Source organism: Musca domestica, unplaced genomic scaffold, assembly GCF_030504385.1.
Source record: "Musca domestica strain aabys unplaced genomic scaffold, Musca_domestica.polishedcontigs.V.1.1 15, whole genome shotgun sequence".
Taxonomy (NCBI): domain Eukaryota; kingdom Metazoa; phylum Arthropoda; class Insecta; order Diptera; family Muscidae; genus Musca; species Musca domestica.
Window position 1 is genome coordinate 1,726,108 of NW_026712207.1, and position 21,241 is coordinate 1,747,348.

The 21,241-nt window shown below is 35.3% G+C and overlaps 1 protein-coding gene across 2 annotated transcripts in view; it reads left to right on the top strand.

Moving 5' to 3' along the window:
* Positions 1–20,190, top strand: part of LOC101897464 (solute carrier organic anion transporter family member 74D) — an 81,569-nt gene extending 61,379 nt beyond the window's left edge. The window contains exons 1-8 of one of the 2 annotated variants that reach the window (XM_005183354.3): positions 6,244–6,395; positions 8,021–9,363; positions 9,432–9,911; positions 11,165–11,528; positions 11,594–11,781; positions 11,850–12,023; positions 12,096–12,272; positions 15,646–20,190. In XM_005183354.3, the coding sequence (XP_005183411.1) occupies positions 8,298–9,363; positions 9,432–9,911; positions 11,165–11,528; positions 11,594–11,781; positions 11,850–12,023; positions 12,096–12,272; positions 15,646–15,815 (2,619 nt within the window). In that variant the 5' untranslated portion in view covers positions 6,244–6,395; positions 8,021–8,297 and the 3' untranslated portion in view covers positions 15,816–20,190. Of the gene's footprint in view, positions 1–6,243; positions 6,396–8,020; positions 9,364–9,431; positions 9,912–11,164; positions 11,529–11,593; positions 11,782–11,849; positions 12,024–12,095; positions 12,273–15,645 lie in introns of those variants that run through there. The other variant, XM_059119475.1, reaches the window with a different exon arrangement.
* Positions 20,191–21,241: the final 1,051 nt, after the last annotated feature.

Below are 21,241 nucleotides of genomic sequence, written 5' to 3' on the forward strand. Positions count from 1 at the left end.
AGAAAAGTTTGAGGCTCAAACATGTTCGCAGAGAAAAGTTCGAGGCTCAAACAAGTTCGTAGAGAAAAGTTTGAGGCTCAAACATGTTCGTAGAGAAAAGTTTGAGGCTCAAACATGTTCGTAGAGAAAAGTTTGAGGCTCAAACATGTTCGTAGAGAAAAGTTTAAGGCTCAAACATGTTCGCAGAAAAAAGTTTAAGGCTCAAACATGTTCGCAGAAAAAAGTTTGAGGCTCAAACATGTTCGTAGAGAAAAGTTTGAGGCTCAAAAATGTTCGTAGAGAAAAGTTTGAGGCTCAAACATGTCCGTAGAGAAAAGTTTGAGGTTCAAACATGTTCGTAGAGAAAAGTTAGAGGTTCAAACATGTTCGCAGACAGAAGTTTGAGGCTCAAAAATGTTCGTAGAGAAAAGTTTGAGGCTCAAACATGTCCGTAGAGAAATGTTTAAGGCTCAAACATGTTCGCAGAAAAAAGTTTAAGGCTCAAACATGTTCGCAGAAAAAAGTTTGAGGCTCAAACATGTTCGTAGAGAAAAGTTTGAGGCTCAAACATGTTCGTAGAGAAAAGATTGAGGCTCAAAAATGTTCGCAGACAGAAGTTTGAGGCTCAACCATGTTCGTAGAGAAAAGTTTGAGGCTCAAACATGTTCGTAGAGAAAAGTTTGAGGCTCAAAAATGTTCGTAGAGAAAAGTTTGAGGCTCAAACATGTCCGTAGAGAAAAGTTTGAGGTTCAAACATGTTCGTAGAGAAAAGTTAGAGGCTCAAACATGTTCGCAGACAGAAGTTTGAGGCTCAAACATGTTCGCAGACAGAAGTTTGAGGCTCAAACATGTTCGTAGAGAAAAGTTTGAGGCTCAAACATGTTCGTAGAGAAAAGTTTGAGGCTCAAACATGTTCGTAGAGAAAAGTTTGAGGCTCAAACATGTTCGTAGAAAAAAGTTTGAGGCTTCTATGCGAACATGTTTGAGCCTCAAACTCTTCTATGCGAACATGTTTGAGCCTCAAACTCTTCTATACGAACATGTTTGAGCCTCAAACTCTTCTATACGAACATGTTTGAGCCTCAAACTGTTCTATACGAACATGTTTGAGCCTCAAACTCTTTAAAAAAATCATTTGTTCAATGAAGAAACGTTAACATTTCTTCTATATTTTTCTATCCAAAAATATTTGAAAATTATTTTAATTTCTTACAACAATTTCCATTATAAATTTCCCACATTCATTGCCGCTGTTAATCAGTTAGTGATGATGACTACAGATTGCAATTTTGACACATGTACAAATCTACATAGTACCAGCAGCAGCAAAAAACAACATTTTAAATAAAATGTATTCTGAGTTATCTACACACATATGTGTGTATTTTCCTCTTGATTTTGTATAAGTTTTTATTATAATTGTTGTTATTGTTGTGCTTCTGTTTTTGCTGTGTCGTAGCTCAATTATGGCAAATTATAACAGCAACAAATTAAATGAATTAAATGAAACTGTAATAATATGTAGCAGCCAGCCACGAAGTACAAGTAGACCCACTAGCCGAAGCCTCTTCTCAGTTTTCAGATTGAGCGGGGCTTCTTCAATGCTGATTTTGCATTATGCATGCGTAGTGTATTGAAATTTCTGCTGCTGCTACTATAAAATGAGAAAAAAAAAAAAAATAAAAATACCGAAATAATTTCAATACCACTCCTCCCCCCACCCCAACCGACACATGATGCTCTCATATAACACACGAACTCTGTTTTCATTTTCGACCAAAAAATTTTCAATGTGAAGGTCACCATTACTTAAACAATGACAAAACACCAATTAAATGATATATTCGAGCATGTCGCGGCTATTGTTATTCGTATTTGTTGTTGTTGTTGTTTTCTGTCACCATATAATTGTTGCGATCGGTCGTAGCGGCTGTTGTTTTGAAACTGAATAGAGGGAAAAACGCATTATCGACAGTTTTATTATCAACTTGGGGCAAGAGGCATTTGGATAGTGCCGAAACAAATAATCGATTGTTCGATTTGTGCAGTTTTGGGTAGAACATTTTGGACAGCTTTTGGAGAAAAAGAGGGCTTTGAGGAACACCCGTTAATGGTATTGGTGTGGGCCGCCATAACAGCCGATGGTCGCTCTCCGTTCATATTAATTGACTGTGGCATCAGAATAAATGCCGAATATTATCGCGAAAATATTCTGGAGGGTGTATTAAAGCCTTGGGCACGCAAACATTTTGGCCGCAGACCTTAGACATTTCAACAGGACTCAGCACCATCGCACTCAGCACGCGCCACCCAAAAATGGTTACAAAATGAAGTTCCTCGATTCATTTCCAGCGCACAATGGCCAAAATCTCCGGATAGCATTTCTTTGGACTATTGTGTCTGGAGTATTTTGGAAAGCAAGGTTGGACTTTGTTGCAGTTTTTTATCTCACCCTGTATATGATCTGGTATCGGTTGTCGTAGTAAAAACTTTTACATTCTAGCATTTCTGAAACGCACCAACAAATTCTTTCAAATTTATTCATATCGAATGATTTCAAACCCAATTTCTTCTACGCAATAATGCACCCAGTATTGATATTAAAAATTAAAACAAATGCATTCATTTATTGATTATAATTTTTGTTTAGAACAACTCCACATGTCAAGAGGTACAAAACCCACAAACCAATCTGTCAATGAACTCCATTCGCAGCTGATATAAATTCAAGGTTAGCAAATATTTCTAAAATGAATTTCACTTTCATTATCGGCACCGCCAATTATTTGCGTTGTTGCATTACCAAAATCAAACATTCATGCACTCATACAGACAGATATGGCGGATGTGACGGGCTGTTTAGTAGAGGTGCATACAAAAATGGAAACACATCTAGTAGAGTATAAACAAGATAAGAAAAATAAATATAACAAATATATAACAAACAAATATATAACAAATTCGATACTAAAGGTGAGCTATGCCTGATGATATAATATTGAAATTTACTGACGAAACTAATCTACAATATAAGAGAAGTTGAGCTTCATACAAGTTTGAACTTCTAATATTTCTATACGGAGAAGTTTGAGCCTGAAACTATTTCGTATTAACTAGCTTGAGCCTCAAACTCATCTGTATGAACTAATTTGAGTCTCAAACTGTGCTTTATAAACAATTATGGGCATCAAAATTTTCTAAGCGAACATGTTTGAGCCTCTAAATTTTTTTTCCGAACATGTGTGAGCCTCAAAATGTTCTATGCGAACATGTTTGAGCCTCAAACTGTTCTATGCGAACATGTTTGAGCCTCAAACTGTTCTATGCGAACATGTTTGAGCTTCAAATGGTTCTATGCGAACATGTTTGAGCCTCAAACGGTTCTATGCGAACATGTTTGAGCTTCAAACGGTTCTATGCGAACATGTTTGAGCCTCAAACGGTTCTATGCGAACATGTTTGAGCCTCAAAGGGTTCTATGCGAACATGTTGGAGCCTCAAACTTTTCTCTGGGAACATGTTTGAGCCTCAAACTGTTCTATGCGAACATGTTTGAGCCTCAAACTGTTCTATGCGAACATGTTTGAGCCTCAAAATGTTCTATGCGAACATGTTTGAGCCTCAAAATGTTCTATGCGAACATGTTTGAGCCTCAAAATGTTCTATGCGAACATGTTTGAGCCTCAAAATGTTCTATGCGAACATGTTTGAGCCTCAAACTCTTCTATGCGAACATGTTTGAGCCTCAAACTCTTCTATGCGAACATGTTTGAGCCTCAAACTCTTCTATGCGAACATGTTTGAGCCTCAAACTTGTCTATGCGAACATGTTAGAGCCTCAAACTTGTCTATGCGAACATGTTAGAGCCTCAAACTTGTCTATGCGAACATGTTTGAGCCTCAAACTTGTCTATGCGAACATGTTTGAGCCTCAAACTTGTCTATGCGAACATGTTTGAGCCTCAAACTTGTCTATGCGAACATGTTTGAGCCTCAAACTCTTCTATGCGAACATGTTTGAGCCTCAAACTCTTCTATGCGAACATGTTTGAGCCTCAAACTCATCTATGCGAACATGTTTGAGCCTCAAACGGTTCTATGCGAACATGTTTGAGCCTCAAACGGTTCTATGCGAACATGTTTGAGCCTCAAACTTTTCTCTGAGAACATGTTTGAGCCTCAAACTGTTCTATGCGAACATGTTTGAGCCTCAAACTGTTCTATGCGAACATGTTTGAGCCTCAAACTGTTCTATGCGAACATGTTTGAGCCTCAAAATGTTCTATGCGAACATGTTTGAGCCTCAAACTGTTCTATGCGAACATGTTTGAGCCTCAAACTTGTCTATGCGAACATGTTTGAGCCTCAAACTTGTCTATGCGAACATGTTTGAGCCTCAAACTTGTCTATGCGAACATGTTTGAGCCTCAAACTTGTCTATGCGAACATGTTTGAGCCTCAAACTTGTCTATGGGAACATGTTTGAGCCTCAAACTCTTCTATGCGAATATGTTTGAGCCTCTAACTCTTCCATGCGAACATGTTTGAGCCTCAAACTCTTCTATGCGAACATGTTTGAGCCTCAAACTGTTCTACGCGAACATGTTTGAGCCTCTATGCGAACATGTTTGAGCCTCAAACTCTTCTATGCGAACATGTTTGAGCCTCAAACTCTTCTATGGGAACATGTTTGAGCCCCAAACTCTTCTATGCGAACATGTTTGAGCCTCTAACTCTTCTATGCGAACATGTTTGAGCCTCAAACTTTTCTGTGCGATTAGGTTTGACCCTCAAAATGTTCTATGCGAACATATTTGAGCCTGAAAATGTTCTATGCGAACATGTTTGAGCCTGAAAATGTTCTATGCGAACATGTTTGAGCCTCAAACTTGTCTATACGAACATGTTTGAACCTCAAACTTGTCTATGCGAACATGTTTGAGCCTCAAACTTGTCTATGCGATTAAGTTTGAGCCTCAAACTTGTCTATGCGATTAAGTTTGAGCCTCAAACTTGTCTATGCGATTAAGTTTGAGCCTCAAACTTGTCTATGCGATTAAGTTTGAGCCTCAAACTTGTCTATGCGATTAAGTTTGAGCCTCAAACTTGTCTATGCGATTAAGTTTGAGCCTCAAACTTGTCTATGCGATTAAGTTTGAGCCTCAAACTTGTCTATGCGATTAAGTTTGAGCCTCAAACTTGTCTATGCGATTATGTTTGAGCCTCAAGCTTGTCTATGCGATTAAGTTTGAGCCTCAAACTTGTCTATGCGATTAAGTTTGAGCCTCAAACTTGTCTATGCGATTAAGTTTGAGCCTCAAACTTGTCTATGCGATTAAGTTTGAGCCTCAAACTTGTCTATGCGATTAAGTTTGAGTCTCAAACTTATCTATGCGAAGATGTTTCAGCTTAAAACTAGTTTGAGCCTCAAACTTTTTCTATGGGTACAAATTTGAGACTCGAACTTTTCTTAGCGAACAAATTTGAGCTTTAAACTTGCCTATGCGAACTTTCAGCTCAACTCCATCTCTCACTTTTAACGCTTCAATTAAAACAGTTGTTTAATCTCTCTGCAGTTACCAACCAATAGACCCCACTAATATTTATTCGTTATGTCATTTTTCTGCAAACTACCAACAAATTGCACCAAATGTATTAAAATCGTTTGCACATTTTTTTATTGTTATTGTTTGTGCAATGCTGACGCATTTCCCCCCAAAAAAAAGTTACGAAAATAAATGTTTGATAAGATAATTTTGTTTTATTGGATTGAAGATCACCGACACTAGAGCAGCGTTATCAGTAAATAAATTATTTTCAATGTCATTTTCCAAGGACTATTGGAAATGAAAATTTCCCTTAACAAAATATGAGGATAATCTAAAACACAAAATTTTGGAATTTTAAAATTTTTAGAAAAATTTTATGAACTATTCCTTTGAAAATTTTGAAAATAATACATTTTTAAATTGCATCTTTGCTCTTCTTTGTTGTTGATGTCTCAGAAATCATCACACATCTTCAGGTTGATTGAACTTCTCCAGAACCCTTTCCGTCTGCTGATAAACCGAACATCAATCATAATGACTAAGTTCTCCTCAACGTTTATTGCCATTTTAGTGCAGTGTCAGTTATCATGCAGTCATTCGTGCAGAACTTGCAGTTTGCACAGCAAGAATCGGATGAGAGACGGTAACACTGGCGACGCCGGTTAAGCGTTCAACTGATAAGCCTGCAATGTGTGTTTTTTGGTGTTTGCATTTAACTTTTGTTGAAGATTGATTTGATGTTTTGCAGTCAGTTAGTGGCCAACAGTTAAATTCGAAACACCTACTTAACCCCCTTAAAACTACAACATCACCAGTGTTAAAAAAATTGAAATAGATATAGTGTCAAGAATTCCATCTGGTAATAAGGTGCGGAATCCATCTTCTTGAAAATGTAAACATATTTACATTTGCGTTTTTTTTCTTTCCTCTGTTTGATTTGTAATCGTGCCGATGTAATGAAAGTGAAACTTTTTACTTTTCGCAGCAAAAACAACTACAATTCTTATTGCATTTGTGGTTAGCCCCGGCGCCCTCATCGGTAAACAACGAGCGAACGAACGCACATACAAACACACAAATGCAAGATTTTGCAATTATTGCTCAGAATAAAGTAAACATTGAAAATGAAAATTATCAGAAGCGTTTACGCCCCAGTTGTAAAGCACACACTTCAAAATTCCAATCAACAACATGGATTGAATTATTTTTGGGATGAATTGCACAGGAAATAGATTTTGAAATTTCTTATCGAACAGTACGGATTTTATGTCACGCTTGAAGAAAAAAGAATCTGTCATCAAACCTTCTCCATCTTCATCGAAATGTTTGAGGCTCAAACCTATCGTCATAGAAAAGTTTGAACCTCAAACTTATCTTCATAGAAAAGTTTGAGCCTCAAACTTATCTTCATAGACAAGTTTGAGCCTCAAACTTATCTTCATAGAAAAGTTTGAGCCTCAAACTTATCTTCATAGAAAAGTTTGAGCCTCAAACTTATCTTCATAGAAAAGTTTGAGCCTCAAACTTATCTTCATAGAAAAGTTTGAGCCTCAAACTTATCTTCATAGAAAAGTTTGAGCCTCAAACTTATCTTCATAGAAAAGTTTGAGCCTCAAACTTATCTTCATAGAAAAGTTTGAGCCTCAAACTTATCTTCATAGAAAAGTTTGAGCCTCAAACTTATCTTCATAGAAAAGTTTGAACCTCAAACTTATCTTCATAGAAAAGTTTAAGCCTCAAACTTATCTTCATAGAAAAGTTTAAGCCTCAAACCTTCTTCCATAGAAGAGTTTGAGCCTCAAACCTTCTTCCATAGAAGAGTTTGAACCCCAAACCTCCCCCCAAAGAAGAGTTTGAGCTTCAAACCTTCTTCCATAGAAGAGTTTGAGAGTCAAACCTTCTTCCATAGAAGAGTTTGAGCCTCAAACCTTCTTCCATAGAAGAGTTTGAGCCTCAAACCTTCTTCCATAGAAGAGTTTGAGCCTCAAACCTTCTTCCATAGAAGAGTTTGAGCCTCAAACCTTCTTCCATAGAAGAGTTTGAGCCTCAAACCTTCTTCCATAGAAGAGTTTGAGTCTCAAACCTTCTTCCATAGAAGAGTTTGAGCCTCAAACCTTCTTCCATTGAAGAGTTTGAGCCTTAAATCTTCTCCCATAGAAGAGTTTGAGCCTCAAACCTTCTTTCATAGAAGAGTTTGAGCATCAAACCTTCTTTCATAGAAGAGTTTGAGCATCAAACCTTCTTTCATAGAAGAGTTTGAGCATCAAACCTTCTTTCATAGAAGAGTTTGAGCATCAAAACTTCTTTCATAGAAGAATTTGGGCTTCAAACCTTCTTCCAGAGAAGAGTTTGAGCCTCAAACCTTCTCCCATAGAAGAGTTCGAACCTATTATTTTTCACATAAAGTTAGTGACCTAATATTTAAAAAAGATAGTATGGCTTTCAATATTTCTTTAACGATTAATAAACATTTCTCTTCCTCCTCTTTCCAGATACTGCCGTAATCAACAAATCTACCTCAAAACTCGCGTTCGATTACAATAAAATTAAAATCTTAAAAAACAACAACAAACATGTTCTAATCTCCAAGAACATGGATTTCAAATCAATATAGAAAATCGCAAAACAAAACTTAGGGAACAACACACTGCAACCAATCACATCAACAACAACAACGCCAACGCCAACAACAAAAACACAGCTCATGGTCTCATCGATAAGTCGAAATTCTCTGAAACATTTCCTCAAATCGAACCTAAAACAACTGCAATGAATTCAGACGGTTTTAGTGATGTTGTTGTCAACAATGCAACAATAAATCATCTGAACGGTAATAACGGGAATCTCAAATCACAAGCTTTAAGTAATGGTCATGAAAATGGTTATAGCTCGAATGCAAATGGATCAGGTGCCGGCGATGACAAATCACCGGTCCATATGGTAAATGGCCAAAGGCGGGATTCCAATCAGGCCTGGACTCCGCTCTTGCAGAATGGCAGCAACAATAAACAGGCAACAAGCAACGATGATAACCTCTCTCTGGACGGCGGTTTGGGTGAGGCGAATTCGGATATTTATGCCGGGACAGGTAGCAATAATAATGAAGAACTGAAGAATCTAAAGAATGAAATGATGCACCACTCACCGCTGCAGTCGAATAACAATGGATCGCTGGTGAATGGCAAGAATGGTATAGGCCACACGGACAAGTATGACGAACTGGATCCCCTGACGGGCCTGTACAAGCAGAAACATGAAAGCGAAGATCTAGATCTGGATTCGCTCAAGGCCAACGGGGAGGGTTGTGGCCTCTTCGGCTTTAGACCCAGATGGGCCAGCAAATTGGCCTCCACCCATGTCTTTATGGTGGTGTTTCTAGTCGCCTATGTCCTGCAGGGTATGTACATGACCTATTTTGTATCGGTCATCACTACCATCGAGAAGCTGTTTCAGATCAAGTCAAAGACTACGGGTTTTCTACTGAGTGCCAGTGAAATGGGTCAAATCAGTACGGCCATGTTGCTGACATATTTTGCCGGGCGAGGTCATCGACCACGTTGGATTGCCTGTGGCATGGTTCTCTTTTCGATAGCGGCATTCTCCTGTGCCCTGCCACATTTCATATTTGGTAAAGATCTCCTACAGACCACGGCCATGTCGTTCAATAAAAATCGCCAAGATCCCATGGAGGATCTGGCGGCAAGCAATTTGGCTGGCGAATTGACGTGGGGCGTGAACAATGAATCTAGCAGTGTTACCCTGTCTCAGTTGGGTACTCAACATTTGGATTTGAATCTCTGTGTTTTGGGCAATCACACACAAAACTCCACCACGGGTAAGTGTAGGAACCTAACTTCTTTCCTTTGATTACCAAATTTATTATTCCATTCTCTTCCTTTTCAGAATGCAATGAAGATCGCAAAATCGAACAGGCATCTCACTCTAAAATAACCGTCATTGTACTGTGCATTTTCTTTGGCAGCTTGCTTAGCTCGGGTATTGGCCAAACGGCCGTCTCCACTTTGGGCATACCCTACATCGATGACAATGTGGCCAGCAAACAATCACCCATGTACATGGCCATCACAATTGGTGTAAGGATTTTGGGTCCTGCTTCGGGTTTCATTGTTGGCTCATTCTGTACCCGTTGGTATGTGAATTTTTCAAATCCTGGTTTCGATGCCAGTGATCCACGTTGGATTGGTGCCTGGTGGTTGGGTCCAGTGGGTATTGGTACTTTGATGTTGCTCTCATCGATTGCCATGTTTTCATTTCCCCGTGAATTGAGGGGCAAGAAACCACCACCGGCAGCTCCCAGTGCCGCAGAGGGTGAAAAGGTGGCTGAAACACCAGTGGAACCTGAAGAGAAACCAAGATTAAAGGGTGTGTATTTTATTTGAAAGAAAAACATTTTTGAGAAAAAGTTTGGTGCTCCAACTAATTTTCATTGAAAAGTTTGAGGCTCAAACTAATCTTCATTAAAAAAATGCTTGAGGCTAAAACTTATCTTTATAGAAAAGTTTCACGCTCAAACCTATTTTCATATAAGTTTTATGCTCAAACCTATTTTCATAGAAAAGTTTGAGGCTCAAACTTATTTTCATAGAAAAGTTTGAGGCTCAAACCTATTTTCATAGAAAAGTTTGAGGCTCAAACCTATTTTCATAGAAAAGTTTGAGGCTCAAACCTATCTTCATAGAAAAGTTTGGGGCTCAAACCTATCTTCATAGAAAAGTTTGAGGCTCAAACCTATCTTCATAGAAAAGTTTGAGGCTCAAACCTATCTTCATAGAAAAGTTTGAGGCTCAAACCTATCTTCATAGAAAAGTTTGAGGCTCAAACCTATCTTCATAGAAAAGTTTGAGGCTCAAACCTATCTTCATAGAAAAGTTTGAGCCTCGAACTTATTTTCATAGAATAGTTTGAGCCTCAAACTTGTCTTCATAGAATAGTTTGAGCCTCAAACTTGTCTTCATAGAATAGTTTCAGCCTCAAACTTGTCTTCATAGAATAGTTTGAGCCTCAAACTTGTCTTCATAGAATAGTTTGAGCCTCAAACTTATCCGTATAGAAAAGTTTGAGCCTCAAACTTATCCGTATAGAAAAGTTTGAGCCTCAAACTTATCCGTATAGAAAAGTTTGAGCCTCAAACTTATCCGTATAGAAAAGTTTGAGCCTCAAACTTATCCGTATAGAAAAGTTTGAGCTTTAAACTTATCCGTATAGAAAAGTTTGAGCCTCAAACTTATCCGTATAGAAAAGTTTGAGCCTCAAACTTATCCGTATAGAAAAGTTTGAGCCTCAAACTTATCCGTATAGAAAAGTTTGAGCCTCAAACTTATCCGTATAGAAAAGTTTGAGCCTCAAACTTATCCGTATAGAAAAGTTTGAGCCTCAAACTTATCCGTATAGAAAAGTTTGAGCCTCAAACTTATCCGTATAGAAAAGTTTGAGCCTCAAACTTATCCGTATAGAAAAGTTTGAGCCTCAAACTTATCCGTATAGAAAAGTTTGAGCCTCAAACTTGTCTCTATAGAACTGAGATTTTGTAAAATTATGGTCAAACTCTCTAAAATAAAAATATTTAAAGTATTTATTCGACACATTATTTATATTATATATTTTTTCATTTTCAGATTTCCCCAAAACGGTCAGGCGTCAATTGAGCAATGATATATTGATGTTCCGTACCGCATCTTGTGTATTCCATTTGCTGCCCATTGCCGGTCTCTACACTTTCCTGCCGAAATATTTGGAAACGCAATTCCGTTTGGCTCCCTATGATGCCAATATGATTGCAGCCTTTTGTGGTATTTTGGTTATGGGTATTGGTATTGTCATATCGGGTTTGGTCATTCTAAAATTGAAACCCACTGCAAGATCGGTGGCCGCCTGGATAGCCTTAACAGCTTTGGTCTACTCGGCCGGGATGGTCATATTAATGTTTGTCGGCTGTAATATGAATGATTTTGCCGGTTATAAAACGGCCAATAGTATTGGGTAAGTATGGGGTGGACATATTTTGGAAAGTTATGTTATGTTAAAATGTAATTTATATGTTTTAGACCCGCCACAATTGAGCCAGCCTGCAGTGCTGCCAATCTCTGTTCATGTGACAAGGAACAATTTGCCCCAATTTGTGGCATTGATGGAAAAATTTACATATCTCCCTGCCATGCTGGCTGTTCCACGGCCAGTATGCGTAGCAGTGATAATCATACGGTATTTTCGAACTGTACATGCATTCCAGATGGTGAGTTTGGGAAATTTTATCACAATTCAATGAAAGAAGTAAAAATTGTCATTTCTTTCCCTTTCCAGTTACTGAAGCTTTTGGTACCACCCTACCCACCTTTGAGGCTAGCAGTGGCTATTGTGATAGTAATTGCAAAAATTTCATTATTTTCATAATTATATTTGCCGTGTGCGTTTTTATGCACTCCACATCGGAGGTGGGCAGCATGTTGTTGGTCATGCGTTGCACCCATCCAAAGGGTAGGCTAAATTATTTACAAATTATATTATGATGTTGTATTGATAATTCAATTATTTTTAATAATTTTTTAGATAAAGCCATGGCCATGGGTGTCATACAATCGGCCATTGGTCTGTTTGGCAATGTTCCTTGTCCAATTATATACGGAGCTGTGGTGGATTCAGCATGTCTCGTATGGAAATCAGTTTGTGGCAAGCATGGAGCATGCTCATTATATGATGCCGATACATTTAGGCATTACTTTTTAGGTGAGTATTATGGGGTCAATATCCCAGAAATAGACTTTAAAAATTTAAATTAATTAGTCAGGCTTTCCTTTGAAGTATAGGTGTTAAAATCCACTTTAGTTGGATTTAAAAATCTTATTTAAATGGCCAATGGTTAAAAAAAATTAGTTTAAAAATCGACGTTAAATGACGAGACGATAGTTGAAAAAAAACTTCAAAAATTCCAAATGAAATAGACTTTAAAAATTTAAATTAATTAGTCAGGCTTTCCTTTGAAGTATAGGTGTTAAAATCCACTTTAGTTGGATTTAAAAATCTTATTTAAATGGCCAATGGTTAAAAAAAATTACTTTAAAAATCGACGTTAAATGACGAGACGATAGTTGAAAAAAAACTTCAAAAATTCCAAATGAAATGGCAAGGCAGTCCTTAAAAAAATACGCTTTAAAAATTTAGGATAAATGGCCAGACAGTCCTTGAAAAAATAGGTTTTAAAAATCTAGGTTAGTTGGATTTAAAAATCCTACTTAAATGCCCAATGGTTAAAAAAATTTACTTTAAAAATCCACGTTATATGGCCAGACAGTAGTTGAAAAAAAAAACTTAAAAATCCAAATGAAATGGCAAGGCAGTCCTTGAAAAAATAAATGGCCAGACAGTCCTTGAAAAAATAGGCTTTAAAAATCCAGGTTAAATGGACATACAATAGCTAAAAAATTAACCTTAAAAAATCCATTTTAAATTACCGGTCAGTAGTCGAAAAAAATTTGTTTAAAAGTCCTCGTTTAATGGCCAGGCAGAATTTAAAAAAATAAGATTTAAAAATCCTTTTATATGAAAGTTGAAAAATAACTTTAAAAAAATCCATGTTAAATGGTAAGAAAGTCCTTCAAAGGCTGTCCTTTGAAGAATAAGTGTCAAAATCCAAGTTAGTTGGCTAAACATTAGTTGAAATGATAAGATTAAAAAATCCAATTTAAATGGCCAGATGGTAGTTGAAAAAAACTACCTTAAAATCCACGTCTAATGGCCAGATGTTAGTTGAAAAAACAACGTTTAAAAATCCAAATTAAATGGCCAGGCAGTAGCTGAAAGAAATGCCTCTGAAATTCCATTTTAAATGGCCAGTCAGTAGATGAAAAAATTTACTTTTAAAGATTTTTGTTAAATGGCCAGTCAGTAGTTGAAAAAATAACATTTAAAAATCCAGTTTAAATGGGAAGACAGTCCTTGAATAAATGGCTTTTAAAATACATTTCATGGTTTCCAGATGGTGAGTTTGGGAAATATTTAAAAGCCCTCTTTTACTGGTCAGACAGTAGTCAAATAACTTAAAATTCCAGATCTAATGACCAGAGAGTAGTTGAAAAAATAATCTCGGTTAAATGGCCAGACAGACCTTGAAAATATTATTTTTAAATAAACGTTAATTGGCCAGAGACTCCCTAAAAAAATAGACTCTAAAAACTGTCCTAAATAACACTGTGCGACAAAATTCAATTTTTTTAAAAATTACGGGGAAAGGCCAGCGAATTATTAAAGTATGGCTAAATGGAAGACGCGTGTATTTGGCGTTTTGAAATTTTACATCGCAGAAAAACCCTAAATAGAGGGGGAAAGTTCCTCCCTCTTTTCTAGAATTTTCGTATTTAGATAAAAAAAAGTGCCATAATGTTTACATTTTTTAAAAATATTTATTGAATGAAAGCAAAAAATGTCGGAAATAGCATCAAATTTTAGAATAACTTTAGATTTGTTCGAATTGGTCACCTTTGGCACGAATTTGATGGCCTTCAAACAGCCAATGAAACCGTCACACACTGCCCGAATATTGCTCTGTGGTATTTCGACCCATTCCCGGCGAAGTGCTTGCTTGAGATGATCGACACTTTGGTATTTTTTAGTGACAACCTTGCTTTCCAAAATAATCCAGACACAATAGTCCAAGGGATTAGTATCCGGAGATTTTGGTGGCCATTGTGCGCTGGAAATGAAGCGTGGAACTTCATTTTGTAACCATATTCTTGGGTGCGCGTGTAGAGTGCGATGGTGCTGAGTCCTGTTGGAATGTCCAAGGTCTGTGGCCAAAATATTTGCATGCCCAAGGCTTTAATACACCCTCCAGAATATTTTCGCGATAATATTCGGCTTTTATTCTGATGCCACGGTCGATTAATACGATCGGAGAGCGACCATCGGCTGTTATGGCGGCCCACACCATCACCATGGCCGGCCTAGACAAACCTACCCTGGTTTTTGACGCAATTACGTTCAGAATGGTGTAGTCGTCTCAATTCGTATTCAGCATGAATTGATGAAGATGTGCGTGACGCCTGTCTGGCGTGTTATACAGGCCCGCACAATACGCTACACCTCTTTAATTTCACAACCAAACCTACCCAACTCACTCCAGAAGATCTCTGGCTACAGGCCATCAAAGTAGTCGAATTTCTAAACCTGGAGCTGGAACCTGATTAGCAGAAGGCAAACACTTGCAAGTACTACTGCTACAACAACAACAACCATGGTCGGCGCTTGAGTTCTGTTGGCCAACCGAAGGTGCACATTTTCGTCTGACCTCTTTGGCAAGTTAACACGATCCACGATCATTTTGTTTGTTTACAAACTGCTGGACAATGAATGTTTTCTCATCGGAGACGGAGAAAACCAAATCGGCAGTTTACCACTTTCGTTCGGCCAAGCGAAGCAACTCTTTAGCTCTTTTGGGTCTGTTTTCTTTCCGTTGCGGTGTAAGTTCTTGCACTTTTTGGAATTTCAATGGCTTTAACCCGAGCTCATTTTTTTATATTTGCCGAATGGAATATTGCGATATGTTCAGCTCACGAGCCTTTTTTCGGCCACTGCGACAAGTTTTCGATCAAGTCGCTTCTTTACTTTTCGAACAATTTCTGCTGTTTTCTTCCGTTCACTTCCTTAACGTCGGCCTACGCTACCAGTATCACGGTAACGAGCGATGATACGAGACACAAATATTTATTCACATTTAAATGCTGAAGTGCTCCGACAATAGCCACTTGTGGTTTTCCAGCCAAATATAAAGAAATCACACTATCACGCTTGAATTCCATCATCAATAACTTTTTTCTGGAAACTTCTCACTGAAATACTTTTGTACGCTTGTAAACAATATAATGAGCTGTCACTGGAATATTTTTAACAGCTGTAGGACGAGTGGCTTAGAAATGATAGCAGCCTGAAGTTGGTTGAAGTTTTCCATCTCACCCTGTAAAGTACGGCTGCTTTCAAACTTCAGATTTGTTAGCATTTATTCTCCAAATTGTCCCTGAAAATCTACTTTAAGAATTTCTTCAAAGTTCCTTGAAGAATCCACCATTAATTTAATAATTTGGTTTCCCCCTTCCTCTCCTTCCAGGTATTACGGCTGGTATTATGTTTTTGGCCTTTATTATGGATTTAGTTGTGTGGAGTAAGGCCCATCGCATTGACATCGCACCCGAAGAGAACAAAAAAGAAGAGGATGATAATAAATCAACAGAGACTGAATATAAAAAGGCAACGGTTTCACCCGATACCAGAGTATAAAATCGTAACAGAAAAAAATACTACAAAACAAACAAAAAGCGCACATTGTTATGTTACACCCCCATACACACTCTCACACACACACACACATCCACGGCGATTTTACAAAAAAAAAAAAAAAAAAACAAAACTATATATGTAATTTGTTTTCAGTTTTTTTATATGATTTTTATTTTTTAATTACTCTTTAGTCGGGGATTCTAATCAATTTTTTTTTGTAAATTTACACATATATTGATATATGTGTTAAGGTATTAATAATACTGTCTTGAATCCTGTGTGTAACCCTTTTGTATGCTTATATGTATCTAAAAAGGTATAACAATATGTTTCCATAACATTTATTTAATCTTATACAGATATATATTTTTTAAAATTTAGTTTTTCTTTTTATTTTTTGTAATTTTTTGACTCATAATTTGTATAAAATTTTATTATGCTATTAGTTTTTATACACATATTATTATTATATTTTTTTCAATATTTTGGCATCATTTTAAACAATGCCTAAAATTTGTAAAAGACCTGTGGCGAAGATAGAATGAGTCAATGTAGTCATTGTTACAAGACTCCGAGATCAAGAATTATTTTATGGAATTTCTTTTGTAATGTTTGCAATAAAAATACATAATTGTGATTTGAAATTCAAATAGAGCCAAATCACAATAGTGCAAAGCTACTAAAATTATTGTCAAGGTAGCCCGACAAATAAGTTTGCCGTCAAAAGACATATTGTATATTGAAACTCAAAGCAAAGACCTAAAATGGTAAAGACTAGACAAAATGCATTCTGAGCAAATGGTTTGTGTCTATACTATCTATATAACAGTTCATGACGGGAATATTTTAATATAAAAAAACACATATATAGAAATAAATGACAAACAAAAATTTAAAAAATCCAAAAATTAGGTTTCAAAATTCTTTTCCATAGACTTTCCAAATTAATTGCATATTGCCTTAGCGGTTTAAATCGCATAACATTGCTAACTATGTTGTTACGATATCATAACAACAGAGGTATTTTCACAGGGTTGCCATATTTTGACTCTGTCTTGTCCTATCTTTACACTTCTATGTCTTTGCAAAAAGTCTTTAAGGCTTTATAAATAAATTTCCGTTGTCTCAGAGGACTACAATCAAAGACATAGAAGTGTAAAGATAGGACAAGACAGAGTCAAAATATGGCAACCCTGTGAAAATACCTCTGTTGTTATGATATCGTAACAACATAGTTAGCAATGTTATGCGATTTAAACCGCTAAGGCAATATGCAATTAATTTGGAAAGTCTATGGAATAGAATTTTGAAACCTAATTTTTGGATTTTTTAAACTTTTGTTTGTCATTTATTTCTATAAATGTGTTTTTTTATATTAAAATATTCCTGTCATGAACTGTTATATAGATAGTATAGACACAAACCATTTGCTCAGAATGCATTTTGTCTAGTCTTTACCATTTTAGGTCTTTGCTACAATTTTTTATTCAATCTTGAATTGCACTCTGAGAAACAAAAACTTTTGTGATTTATTTTTTATAAGACTCTAAGGCCTTTAAAATTTCTGAAAAGTTTTCTGCCTTTTAAAATGTTTTAGAAAATTGCTTTGGCCTAGAATGTCTACAACATTTTATAAAAAATGTCGTTGGTCTAGGGGGCCTACAAAATATTATTAATTCCGCGTAAGCCTATAAATCTTTGAAGATTTTTTTTTAAATCTTTATAGAAAAAAAAAATAACATCCGAGGACCACATAATTTTTATATCCTACACACACTGCGGCCAGGGTATTATGTCTTTGTGCAACATAGTGAAAGAAGCGAGTTGGACTCATGGTTCCTTTTGATGATCTGCATATAATTACATTCTGAGTCGATTTATGGACGTCCGTCTGTTCATGTATTTTTGAAAAAAAAATATAGATCGCATTTATCGCCCGATCGTGATGAAATTTTACACAAATCTGTTATTTGGGCCCAGAACGAGCCCCATTGAAATTGGAGATAATCGGTCAAAATTTATATATAGCTCCCAAACGGGTAATTTTATCCCAAATAGTATGGTATTTTGCACGTACGACCAGATGAGGGCTGAAAATAGGTATGCCAAATTTTATCAAAATCAGTTCAGAAATAGCCGTAGCTCCCATATATGTCTTCGTCCGACTTCACGTTTAATGGTGCACCAAATGGTTAATATAAGCCCGAATGGCATGGATTTTGGCATATATTATCGTATTTAGCCTGGAAGAAGGTATATCCAATTTGGTGAAAATCGGTTAAGATATAGCTATATGGGTCCCATATACACGTTTTTCGTCCGATTTTGTATTTTACTCCCTCACACCTGTAAAATACTCTCCACAACAACGATATTTGGTGCCAACTATCGGATACAGTATAGACATACCTCTGCTAAATTTTATAAAGATCGGTTCAGATTTGAATATAGCTCCCATATATATGTTTATTGTGCCTAAAAGGGTAATATCAAAAGAGCAACATATATGTATCATAAAGTCGGCCTAGCCTCCTAGTCCAACCAAATTCAATGGAAATAACTTTCTTAGATCTTGAGTCTTTTAATATTTTATAAATTTTTTTTTAGATTCCAAAGGCTTAAAAAAGTTAAAAAATGTAGTTTCATTCTTTGGCCTCACAGATTCTCACAAAAATGTTATAGACATTTTCGATCTACTACATTTTATATAAAAAATACATTCGCTATCAAGGCCTGCAGAACTTTTGAAATTCTGTGGATTTTTTCTCAAATCAAAAAAATAAGACGACAATTTGATAATTTTCCAATAGCTTCTATTTCCATGCAGTTTTTAACAATTTAGGCAATTGTTTTATGACAGATCATTTGATTCCCTTTTTTATTATTTTATTTCTGTTTTTTTTTTTTTTTAATACCTTTTAGTCTTAAAATAGTCGGACGTACATATGAACCTATGTGCAATCTAATTTATCTCCATAGAATAATGATAATAATAATAATAATAATAATATTAACAATAATGATACGTCATAACTTTATGTTTATTTGTTATAACTATTTTTTTTTAAGAAAAAATACTTTTTTTTAATTCCTTTTTTTATAACCCTAAGTTGAAGTTAACGTTAAATGTATTTTTTATATATAATACCATAAGGAAAAAAAGTAAAAAAAAACGAAAAACAAGAACAAATCAATATCCTACTCTTATGTTTTAATTCAAAAATAAGCAAAAAAAAAATAATGGGTAAAAAATTAAAGAAAAACTTGAAAAATCTCAGTTAAATAAATAAAAAATTTAAATAATTATAATTAATGTCTTTGAAAACAAATATCGAATGATTGATTGATGACTGATTTAAAAAAAGTAAATTGAATGTTGTGCCAGACAGGAAAACGCAACGAAATCCATATTATGGAAGCAAAAATGAAATATTGAAAGATATACCGAGAAGGGACCCAGAATGGATTCATTCAAATATATGTTAAAAAAATAAAATCGTATGAAAACATTAAAAAATAAATAGAAATCCATATTAAATGTATGGAGCTAAAATGAAATATTGAAAGATATACCGAGAAGGCATCCAGAATGGATTCATTCAAATATATGTTAAAAAAAACATAAAAAATTAAATAGAAATATAAGTATGTCATTACTAGAAAATAACAAAACCATGTTATAGAAATCATAAATGCTCTGTTTCAGAATCTGCAAGATTTTAATTTTTTTGCCATTTTTTTCGTTATTTTATAAAGGAAAAATCGGTTTTACATTCTTGCAGTTCTGAAACAAAGCAAACACTAATAACGTTATATACATATACAAGTTATTATTACATTTACACATTTAAATTAGAAATTGCAACCTATCTGTGGTAGTTATTATTTAGTTAAAATTAACAACACTTCTTTTTTTTGTAATTATTAAATTATTTTTTAATTCGTTTTTCTTCTATAAATAATAGTAATGCATTAATAAAACTACAAAAGAGAAACAAAAAAAAGAAAATCAAATTCCATTGCAAAGAAATTTTGTTAAAAAAAATTAAAAAATAATAATCGAAACTGGCAACCAATGCATTTCTTCTCTATCATAATTTTTTTAATATAAAATTCAATAGAAATTTTGAGCATTCTAAACATAAGAGTAGAATGCTTATCGAAATGGCATTTAAAAAAAATAATTTTAATTTAAAACGTTGAATATTCAAAAGTACTACTAAGTGTTTAATGTATTAAAATTGCGAAAAAAAGAAAAGAAAACACGCCAATTACCTCTGCAAACATTACATAATTAAAACAAATACCCAATCGGAAAACAAACAAATGTATCAAAATGAAATAAATGTGCATTTATGTATGAATATTCAAAAAAGTGTGCGTTTTTTCTGTGGTAATTTAAAAGGAGAACCAGTTAAAAGGTATCAATCGGTTTTGCCGACACATGTATGCCCTAAGCCAATATTAATATTTTGACTTCTGCTATGATTATTCAAATTGTTGACCCTCTATAAAGTAGTTTCCGAAGAAGTGGGTCAATATTGTAAACATAAATATTGCGAAGTTCCAGGTTTGGACTATAACTTCACTTTATTTGATATATGTGAAAAATTATTTAGAAAATTTTACAATATGCCTGAGCCACTAGATATATAGTCGACCGAAGTATTCCATTTTCATACTTATCCTAATACAGATAAAAAAAAAAATATTGGTATGGGCAAAATTACAAGAAAATCGAACATTTATATCAAATTTTATGAGAAATCATAAATTCCATATTCATCTCAGGTTTTTTGGTTTGGAGAGAAATATTTAGATATAGCAAGTTGTAAAGAATCGCTGTTTTTTTTTCGCAAGTTATGACAGATAAAAATATTGAAAATTTTTACCCTTTGTGGGTAAGGTACCAGAAGAAGGTATTCAGTAGATCTTGTGTTAGCAAAAGTTTGAAGAGAGTTGGCTGCTTATTTCACTTTCTTTGAGCGTTTTGTTTTTCAAAATATTGAAACCTATGTGGGGGAGGTACCGGAAGAAAGGATCCGATCTCTACTATCTTTATAACAGATCTTGTGTTGATGGAAATATTGAAATGTAGCAAGTCTGAATGGAATCGGATGTTAATTTTGTGTTCTATGAGCTTCTTGGATATTCAAAATTTTAACCCTTTGTGGGGGAAGCACCAGAAGGAGTAGACCCATATATCCCATCTTCACAGCAGATCTTGTGTTAGTAGAAATAATGGAAATACTTATTTCGAATTTTATGGTAGTTTTTGTTATTCAAAACTTTGACCCTTTGTGGGGGGAGGTACAAGAAGAAATGGTCCGATCTCCACCATCTTGATAACAGATCTTGTGTTGATGGAAATATTGAAATGTGCCAAGTCGGATGTTAATTTCGCTTCCTATGAGCTTCAAGGATAT